The 11040-nt window shown below is 47.4% G+C and overlaps 1 protein-coding gene across 2 annotated transcripts; it reads left to right on the forward strand.

Annotated features, from left to right (window-relative positions):
* The first annotated feature begins 2030 nt into the window (after positions 1–2030).
* On the forward strand, positions 2031–6391 carry LOC109880955 (uncharacterized). 2 transcript variants are annotated; one of them, XM_020473129.2, is made up of 2 exons: positions 2031–3088; positions 3866–6391. In XM_020473129.2, exons 1-2 carry the CDS (start codon positions 2531–2533, stop codon positions 4865–4867), a joined length of 1560 nt encoding a protein of 519 aa, XP_020328718.1. In that variant the 5' UTR covers positions 2031–2530; the 3' UTR covers positions 4868–6391. The 2 variants fall into 2 exon arrangements, with proteins under 2 accessions (XP_020328718.1, XP_020328719.1); XM_020473130.2 differs by lacking the exon at positions 2031–3088 and adding an exon at positions 3494–3788.
* Positions 6392–11040: the final 4649 nt, after the last annotated feature.

Raw genomic sequence — 11040 nt, forward strand, 5'->3', positions numbered from 1 at the left:
AGTACTTTGTTGAAGCATCTTTGTCAGCGATTACAACCTTGAGTCTTCTTGGGGTATGACGTTACACGCTTGGCACACCTGTATTTGGGGAGTTTCTCCCATTCTTCTCTGCAGATCCTCTCAAACTCTTGTCAGGTTGGATGGGGAGCGTCGCTGCACAGCTAAGTCCAGGCTTGAACCCAAGCCTGGACTTGGGTTCAAGTCCAGGCTTTGAGGTCCTGAGTGCTCTGAAGCAGCTTTTAATCAAATATCTCTCTCTACTTTGCTCCGTTCATCTTTGCCTCGATCCTGACCAGTGTCACAGTCCCTGCCACTGAAAAACATCCCCACAGCATCCCCACAGCATGATGTTGCCACCACTAGGTTTCCTCCAGATGTGATGCATTCAGGCTAAATAGTTCAATCTTGGTTTCATCAGACCAGAGAATCTTGTTTCTCATGGTCTGAGAGCTTCCGTCTGGTCACTCTACCATAAAGGCCTGATTGGTGGAGTGCTGCAGAGATGGTTGTCCTTCTGGAAGGTTCTCCCATCTCCACAGAGGAACTCTGGAGCTCTGTCAGAGTGACCATTGGGTTTTTGGTCACCTCCCTGACCAAGGCCCTTCTCCGATTGGTCAGTTGGGCCGGAAGAAGAGTATTGGTGGTTCCAAACTTCTTCCATTTAAGAATGATGGAGGCCACTGTATTGCTGCAGAAATGTTTTGGTACCCTTCCCCAGATCTGTGCCTCGACACAATCCTGTCTCGGAGCTCTACAGACAAATCCTTTGACCTCATGGCTTGGTTTTTGCTCTGACATGCACTGTCAACTGTGGGACCTTATATAGACAGGTGTGTGTCTCTCCAAATCATGTCCAATCAATTGAATTTACCACAGGTGGACTCCAAGTTGAAGAAACATCTCAAGGATGATCAATGGAAACAGGATCCACCTGAGCTCAATTTTGATTCTCATAGCAAAGGGTCTGAATACTTATGTAAGTATGTAAATAAGGTATTTCTGTTTATATTTGACCCCTTTCTCCCCAATTTCGTGGCATCCAATTGTTTTCAGGAGCTACTATCTTGTCTCATCGGAATTGTTGTTGACCAGATCAATGTTGATGTGTTAAAAAAAAAAAAAAGAGTCTTATTCTTTGATTGTAGAGCCGTGGTTTAGTGGTAACACTCCCTCTTCTCACATACCAACTTCCGGCGCCGACGGAGATGGCCGCCTCGCTTCATGTTCCTATGAAAAAACTATGCAGATTTGATTTACTGTATGTGACTCTGACAGAGACCCCAGCATTATTCTTCTTGTTTACTATACATTTATTTTGCCATAGGTCTTCTGAAAGAATAGAACCTGGTCATTTTCACCAAACAAAACCCTTTTTTCTCTCACCTTTTTTTCTAAACCAAAACCTCCCCTTGTGCCATTATTCTGTCAGTTACTACTATGACCATGTCACCAAGGTGATCCGAATCGTTAGCCTCTCATTGTGTCACCGGATCAGACCTCGCGCACCCTCCTTCATTCCCGTTAACACAGATGTTTCAACCTTTCAGCGACCTCAATCTACCAATAGCAAAAAAAATATCTCGAGATGTATTCGACTCTTATTTATGAACTAATCTATGCGGTTCTAGAATCCCGAATCGGTAGTATACGGATGTACACATTACGAGCTATAATAATAACTGGGTCTGACTCCCTCCTCTCTTCGTGTCACAGGGAACTCTGACGTAGCAACATAAATTGTCCCTGTACCATGTTGGCGACCAGGTATGCGGCTAAATTGAAGTAGCCCTATTTTCATCCTAGGTTTGCGGTAGCTACATTAGTACATGCGCAAAACCCAAGTCGTTAACTGGACTTTCGATTGGACTTTAAAATTGAGGATCTGGCCATAAAACTATTAACTGATAATCAAGTGGAAGACCACACACATGAATAATACAGTATTATAACTGTAGCATACTGTCGACTACACGTGACTGTGGAGAGCTTCAACTGTATCCACAGGGGGGGCAGTGACCAATCAGAGTATCAGAATCAATGACGTGTTTCCGAAGCGTCGATTTGCCGACGTGTGTGCAGACGGGGAGAAGGGAAAAACAACTTTTTATCGGAGTCTCGAGATGTCTATGCATTTTCATGGAATAAGGCTAGTAAGCATATAATTTCTCAATTGAATACAGACGGTCGACGTAAACAACCCTCATCGAATATTCAAAACTGGATTACAATAATGAGATGCATTCACCAATCCAAAGAAAGGATATGCGGGAGTTAGGCAGCCCGGCGTGTCGCTTTGTGGACAAAGCGGAGAGACATGTAACCTGTCAGTATAGCCATAATCTTTGATAAAAGTCCATTAACAAAGAAGTAGACCAGACCCAGCTGCTATTGCATTGGTGTCTATAGGAGACACATCTAGTAGACCGGAATTTACCTTTTTTTTTGTTGTTGCAAAACGGCGAGTGAACCATCTTCATTTATCCACCATCTGGTATGTTCAGAAGGATGCAGAGTATGTAAACAAACAACAATGACAGCCGTTGGCCTGGTTCTTTGCAGCCAGACGTTAGTTCTGCATAGTTATCAAGGTATATCAGACCCATATCCATCCGTACAGAACACCTGTCGGCTCTGCGGACAAAATCTGCTCATCAAAGGGACATTACAGGCAACACGAAGAATATTTGACAAGCCCAAAGCCTCAAAGGACAAAAAGTTATGTGACAGATTCCTTGCCACCGGTTTAGTGCTAACTGAGGCACCAGGGGTGAAGTCGGGCAGAATTTGTGCTAAGTGCTATCGAGTATTTCTCAGGATAGAGGAATCTGTAAGCATTTTAAAGAAATGGCAATCAGAGCATCAGACACCGGGGACGAGTAAGAAGAGGAAGCGTGAACTGGAACCGAGTCCATCTGAAACAGACAGGGCTGCCAAGAAGACATCTGAACGGGAGCCGAGTCCATCTGAAACAGACAGGGCTGCCAAGAAGACATCTGAACGGGAGCCGAGTCCATCTGAAACAGACAAGGGAGCCAAGAAGAAATGTCCTCCCTATAAAAAGGTTCCCCCGAGGAGCAGTCTTGTCGAGGTAGTTATACTAACCAACTAGCCCAACATTGGACTATATACTTTACATATTATGATTAAAGAGCGAATTGGCTTTGCAAGGCAACAAGTATGTACCATGGGTTTGGTTTCTAACCTGTCATGTTAACTGCTTCTACTAACAGTATTAGTCATTAGTTCAGAATATAATTCTAAGTATTAATCTACTGTTTCTAATCTAATTTTTTAACATTGAAAGTCAATATGCAAGCCAAATACTCCCATCTAATCACGGATTGATTCTAGAAACATAAATTCATATACTTTCATATCAAAATTATTTCACATATGCAAAATACACACATCATGTATAGCGTTTTTAACAGTTGCATCCGACAGTATTTTTCAGTGACGACACATTGTTGCGTCGGCCTCCCTTTTACTCACAGATGTTCAGAGACGCAGACAGCAAAATAGCTCAGGAAGTCTACTCTGCGCTGTAACATGGAAATATGGCCGTGTGAGAACTCTTAACTCTATAAAAGGTGTATCAATTTAACCATGTATTTCTCGCCGATATAAAAAAATATACGGTTATTTTAATGCTACCAAAACCGTACCGCAAGCGATGCGTGTCAATGTTAAGAGCCAAGCATCGTGGCTCTTAGAGCAACATTCACCACCTTGCCAATCGCAAAGCCCCGCCACCCCCCTCCTCCTCCTAAAACCACATGCATATACTGGTACTGTAGTATTCCTATCTTCTGTATTTTCATTATAATAATCTAAATTAGTCTATTAACTTCACATTATTTTGCAGGTTGTCATAACATACCCGAACCAATTGGATCCAAAGCTGAAAAAGAGGGTCGAGAAGGTTTCATCAGAATTTTCTGGAATGGTTGAAAACCTGGCGAAAGGCAAATTGGGGACATTTGTCAGGTTAGCCTTGACGAATGAGACCATGTGTCAAGAAATCAGAAAGCAGATGACGCAGAAAATAGAAGCAGAGGTCAAGGCATATGCAAGACCCTTAAATTACTTGACCTCTGCTGAACCTTGCATTTTGAGTAGTACCTCGTTGGAGAATATGAAGTATTTTTCATACGAAGCGTTGGATAATGAGTTGTCCAGGAAGACACCATGGCTTTATACCACCATCAATACTGCAACAGGTGGTTCCACCATCCATAACTGTGTGGCTGCCTCTGTGGCCCTGAGAGGTAGAAACCCCAGGCTTTCTGCACTGGCCTATGTCATCAACTCAACACTGACCCAAGGGGGGGTTAAGCCCATTTTCAAAAGACTCTCTAAAATGGGAATAACAACCACACATAGCAATGTCCTAAATAAGCAGAAAGAGATGAAGGCAGCTGGGTACAACATCAACATCAAATGCTGGAGGGAGGACTGCGAGCTGTTTTTCCAACATAGTGTCAGCGGTGAAGTCTGCCCACGACCTCCTCCTACGGCTAAACCGACAGAGGAAACCGGAAGAGAGGAGGACGGGGGGCCAGTGGAGGATGAGTTTGAAATAGAGCTGGACTGGGGTCCACTGGAGGAAGAGGGTGAAGAAGATGAGGAAGAGTGGAGTCCACTTTCAGAAGAGACAGAAAGAGAGGAGGACAGAGGATCAACAGTACAGGAAGAGAGAGGAGAGGAGAAAGACAGTGGTTCCCTGCTAGGAGAGACAGAAACAGAGGAAGTGGGACATGCATCATCAGCACTACAAGGAAATGACACACAGGAAGAGGACTCTGATTCAACGGTGGATTCAGAGACGGAATACTTTGGATTAAACCTCACCTGTGAGAGTGATTAGAGAAGTAGCTTAACAAAGAGTCTGTAGATTACAGATCTAGGCCTAGGCTACATCTCTGAACAACAAGGGACTAATCATAGTGTCTGGCCAAAATGGCACCCTATTCCCCTATATAGTGCACTACTTTTGACCAGACCCTATGGAGTAACTAGTGCACTACTTTTCATCTGGGCTATTTGGGACAGAATCATACAGTGAAATTACTCCTGTTGAGGGGGTCAGGATGTGAGGTCTACTGTTCCTGGTGTGTATTGAAGGGGTCAGGATGTGAGGTCTACTGTTCCTGGTGTGTATTGAGGGGGTCAGGATGTGAGGTCTACTGTTCCTGGTGTGTATTGAGGGGGTCAGGATGTGAGGTCTACTGTTCCTGGTGTGTATTGAAGGGGGTCAGGATGTGAGTGCTACTGTTCCTGGTGTGTATTGAAGGGGGTCAGGATGTGAGGTCTACTGTTCCTGGTGTGTATTGAAGGGGGTCAGGATGTGAGGTCTACTGTTCCTGGTGTGTGTACAGTGTGTTTACAACGATATTAAAGAGACCAGTTCAATTCAAACTTTATTGTCCCAGCAGGGAGTATTCCATTGTGTAGCTAAGAGTACATAGCTGCTCAACAAAAACTTCAATTTTTGTTATTTGGTACTCCCCAAAATGGCACCCTATTCCCTAATATAGTGCACTACTTACCCCATAGGGCTCTGGTCAAAAGTAGTGCACTAGTTACTCCATAGGGCTCTGGTCAAAAGTAGTGCACTAGTTACTCCATAGGGCTCTGGTCAAAAGTAGTGCACTAGTTACTCTATAGGGCTCTGGGGGCTCTGGTCAAAAGTAGTACACTAGTTACTCCATAGGGCTCTGGTCAAAAGTAGTGCACTAGTTACTCTATAGGGCTCTGGGGGCTTTGGTCAAAAGTAGTGCACTAGTTACTCCATAGGGCTCTGGTCAAAAGTAGTGCACTAGTTACTCCATAGGGTCTGGTCAAAAGTAGTGCACTAGTTACTCCATAGGGCCCTGGTCAAAAGTAGTGCACTAGTTACTCCATAGGGCCCTGGTCAAAAGTAGTGCACTAGTTACTCCATAGGGCCCTGGTCAAAAGTAGTGCACTAGTTACTCCATAGGGCCCTGGTCAAAAGTAGTGCACTATACAGGGAATAGTGTTCCGTTTGTGAAGCCACTCATTGGGCCAAGATGATCCAGACAATAAACAAAAATTATAATTATAATACCAATTCATTTTTTAAATGACCTTGAGTTTGCCAGAGATATTAGATTCATATGTTGTACAAAAGTGTACAAACTAGTGTCAATCCCGACATCACATGTAGTAATCAGTTTAGATACAGCGTAGTCTCAAAGCTGACTGGAGTTGTCAGTTCAGATGTTCTGTTTTCCAAATCAGAACTAGTTCAAGTGGTGTAAAATGACTTGCTCTCCTCTCCTTCATTTGTGGTCTGCATTATTATTATTAACCTTTATTTAACTAGGCAAGTCAGTTAAGAACAAATGAGTATATTTTCAATGACGGCCTAGGAACAGTGGGTTAACTGCCTTGTTCAGGGGCAGAACGACATATTTTTACCTTGTCAGCTCCGGGATTCGATCCATCAACCTTTTGGTTACTAGTCCAACGCTCTAACAACTAGGCTACCTGCCTCCCCTCTAAACCACTAGGCTACCTTCCGCCCCTCTAACCACTAGGCTACCTTCCGCCCCTCTAAACCACTAGGCTACCTTCCGCCCCTCTAAACCACTAGGCTACCTTCCGCCCCTCTAACCACTAGGCTACCTTCCGCCCCTCTAAACCACTAGGCTACCTTCCGCCCCTCTAACCACTAGGCTACCTTCCGCCCCTCTAACCACTAGGCTACCTTCCGCCCCTCTAACCACTAGGCTACCTTCCGCCCCTCTAACCACTAGGCTACCTTCCGCCCCTCTAACCACTAGGCTACCTTCCGCCCCTCTAACCACTAGGCTACCTGACGCCCCTCTAAACCACTAGGCTACCTTCCGCCCCTCTAAACCACTAGGCTACCTTCCGCCCCTCTAAACCACTAGGCTACCTTCCGCCCCTCTAACCACTAGGCTACCTTCCGCCCCTCTAACCACTAGGCTACCTGACGCCCCTCTAAACCACTAGGCTACCTTCCGCCCCTCTAAACCACTAGGCTACCTTCCGCCCCTCTAACCACTAGGCTACCTTCCGCCCCTCTAACCACTAGGCTACCTTCCGCCCCTCTAAACCACTAGGCTACCTTCCGCCCCTCTAACCACTAGGCTACCTTCCGCCCCTCTAACCACTAGGCTACCTGACGCCCCTCTAAACCACTAGGCTACCTTCCGCCCCTCTAAACCACTAGGCTACCTTCCGCCCCTCTAACCACTAGGCTACCTTCCGCCCCTCTAACCACTAGGCTACCTTCCGCCCCTCTAAACCACTAGGCTACCTTCCGCCCCTCTAACCACTAGGCTACCTTCCGCCCCTCTAAACCACTAGGCTACCTTCCGCCCCTCTAACCACTAGGCTACCTTCCGCCCCTCTAAACCACTAGGCTACCTTCCGCCCCTCTAAACTACTAGGCTACCTTCCGCCCCTCTAACCACTAGGCTACCTTCCGCCCCTCTAAACCACTAGGCTACCTTCCGCCCCTAAAGACACAGGACAGGTGTAACATACAGGATGCTTACAGGAAGTTTTACTGTCTATACCCAGTCCACATATTTCATATCGGTGCAGATGAAGCTAAAGACTCTAGTCTATTGGGATGCACCCCTATGAGAGAACAAAAGAGCTTCAGATGTTCAACCATAGAACTAGAATCCTAGAATATTCTATTTATTTTTCTCCCCAATTTCTAGTTATGACCTTTGTCTTATCGCTGCAACTTCCCAACGGACTCAGGAGAGGCGAAGGTCGAGTCGTGGGTCCTCGGAAACATGACCCGCAAAGCCGTGCTGCTTCTTAACCCACTGCTCACTTAACCTGGAAGCCAGCCACACCAATGTTTCGGAGGAAACACCGTTCGCCCGAAGACCGAAGTCAGCTTCCAGGTACCCGGCCCGATGATCCAAGGAACCCCCCCCCCCCTCCCCCTGGTCAAACCCTCCCCTACCACGGACGGCGCTGGGCCAACTGTACTCCGCCCTATGGGACTCCCGGTCACGGATCAAACGCCCATCCCAGTGGAACATCAGAACTGCGATGCAGAGCCTCAGATGGGAGGATTACATTTGTATGGGTCCAACTGAGGAAGAAGAGACCGGAAGGCTGCTCACAGAATCATTCTCACCATCTGTGAAGGACAGCACCTGGAAGGCTAGGGTTCCACCCAGCTGTCAGAGGCAGAGAGAACCTGCATCCCAAATTACACCCGATTCCCTATATAATGCCCTTATCGGGCTCTGGTCAGAAGGAATGCACTGATTGAATAGGGTGCCATTTGTGACGAAACCCTTGAATACAAAAATAAATAACAAATAAAACCTACATCCAGTATTTCATAGAGGGGTCTGGTCTGGGTTATGTTCAGGAAGGAGACATGTTCTGGGTAAATAAAGACTAGACAAACACAATATTTGGCCTACCAGCATAGGGGCACATGTTCCTACACACACAACCACACATTGGAAACAGTTACGCTTTAAAACTCACACTTAGACTATCAACCCATTTAGGCCCGGTTTCCTGGGAGGCCCGGTTTCCTGGGACAGATCAAGCCTAATCCTGTGCTAAAAAGCATTGCCAATGTCCCTGTGACTGGGCTATCCCCGAAAATTTGCTACCGTATAAAGTTTGACCCGTAGGTGTTTCCTGTGGTTTCTGCCAGTGTGTGAGACACTGACCCGTGGGTGTAACTGACTGACCTGTGTGTGAGACACTGACCCGTGGGTGTAATTGACTGACCTGTGTGTGAGACACTGACCCAGTCATAAGGAATGAGTGGGAGGAGGAGGAGGAAACTGGGTACCATTTTGGATCGGAGGTGTTCCATGGCCAGTGTGATGTGATAAGAGGCGATGGTGAGCAGGCTCTGTAGCTCAGGGTCAGGGGTCAGTTTGTCTCTGTGGGTCTGAAGGAAGTGCCGCAGGGTTCCCGTAGTTCACAAACTCCATGAACAACACAGGGTTCTGGGTAAACAACACATATACTACAACAACATGAATTCTAATATATGTTATAGATACTCGTTTTCAATTCCTTATGGGGACCAATATAAATAATGCAGACACCCGGAGTGGTAGATTATCACACAGTATTTGTTCTTATTTTGGTCATGGGAGGATGGTCAGTTTCTCATTTGGGTCTCAGGCTGAAAAAGTTTAAGAACCTCAAATGTAGTGAATAGGCTACCATTTGAGATGTAAACTTTGTGACCGTTTCCCCCACTAAAGCAGTGTCTCGTTTCCCCCTCAGTCTCAATGGACATTTAATCTCTGATCATTATGGGAATAAGATTATCAACTGCCTCAGAGGTTGAGGAGTGTACTGGTGGCAGCCTAGCCTAGCCGTAACCTTTGGTGATCTGGTGGCAGCCTAGCCTAGCGTACCCTCTTTGGTGATCTGGTGGTAGCCTAGCGTAGCCTCTTTGGTGATCTGGTGGTAGCCTAGCATACCCTCTTTGGTGATCTGGTGGTAGCCTAGCCTAGTGTAACCTTTGGTGATCTGGTGGCAGCCTAGCGTACCCTCTGGTGATCTGGTGGTAGCCTAGCGTAGCCTCTTTGGTGATCTGGTGGTAGCTTAGCCTAGCGTAACCTTTGGTGATCTGGTGGTAGCTTAGCCTAGCGTAACCTTTGGTGATCTGGTGGTAGCTTAGCCTAGCGTAACCTTTGGTGATCTGGTGGCAGCCTAGCCTAGCGTAGCCTCTTTGGTGATGTGGGGATAGCCTAGCGTAGCATACCCTCTTTGGTGATCTGGTGGTAGCGTAGCGTACCCTCTTTGGTGATCTGGTGGTAGCTTAGCCTAGCGTAACCTTTGGTGATCTGGTGGCAGCCTAGCATAGCCTCTTTGGTGATCTGGTGGTAGCGTACCCTCTTTGGTGATCTGGTGGTAGCCTAGCGTAGCCTCTTTGGTGATCTGGTGGTAGCCTAGCGTAGCGTACCCTCTTTGGTGAGCTGGTGGTAGCCTAGCCTAGCGTACCCTCTTTGGTGATCTGGTGGTAGCCTAGCCTAGCGTAACCTTTGGTGATCTGGTGGCAGCCTAGCGTAGCCTCTTTGGTGATCTGGTGGTAGCCTAGCGTAGCATACTCTCTTTGGTGATCTGGTGGTAGCCTAGCGTAGCGTACCCTCTTTGGTGATCTGGTGGTAGCCTAGCGTAGCGTACCCTCTTTGGTGATCTGGTGGTAGCCTAGCCTAGTGCACCCTCTTTGATGATCTTGCAGGCGAACAGGCCTTGACCCTTGCAGGTTCCCTGTGTGTCATCCTGGCCTTGTAGAAGACTTCCTCCTTCCCTGTCTTGATGAGCTGAAGCGGGGACCCTGAGGATAATCACATCACTGTGGTTGTTATACTGATTAAAGACTTATTAAAATGTATACAATTAGATTATTTTACTTACATTATCCGTGTACACTGTTTGTTGCTGGAAATCATTTGTGTGCGTATAGTCCTATGTATATGTGCGAGTGTGTGTAGCAAATGACAGACCCGGTCTTGTTTCCCTGTAGTGGTGTCTGCTCCTCAAGGCTCTCTCTTTCCCCAGCCTCTCTGCTACTCAGGGCCCTCTCTCTCTACAGCCTCTCTGGTCCTCAGGGCCCTCTCTCTCCCCAGCCTCTCCACAGCCTCTCAGGGCCCTCTCTCTCCACAGCCTCTCTGGTCCTCAGGGCCCTCTCTCTCCACAGCCTCTCAGGGCCCTCTCTCTCCCCAGCCTCTTTGCTCCTCAGGGCCCTCTCTCTCCACAGCCTCTCTGTTCCTCAGGGCCCTCTCTCTCCCCAGCCTCTCTGTTCCTCAGGGCCCTCTCTCTCCACAGCCTCTCTGTTCCTCAGGGCCCTCTCTCTCCCCAGCCTCTCTGCTCCTCAGGGCCCTCTCTCTCCACAGCCTCTCAGGGCCCTCTCTCTCCCCAGCCTCTCTGTTCCTCAGGGCCCTCTCTCTCTCCCCACCCTCTCTGCTCCTCAGGGCCCTCTCTCTCTCCACAGCCTCTCTGCTCCTCAGGGCCCTCTCTCTCCCCAGCCTCTCTGCTCCTCAG

Source organism: Oncorhynchus kisutch, linkage group LG18, assembly GCF_002021735.2.
Source record: "Oncorhynchus kisutch isolate 150728-3 linkage group LG18, Okis_V2, whole genome shotgun sequence".
Lineage (NCBI taxonomy): Eukaryota > Metazoa > Chordata > Actinopteri > Salmoniformes > Salmonidae > Oncorhynchus > Oncorhynchus kisutch.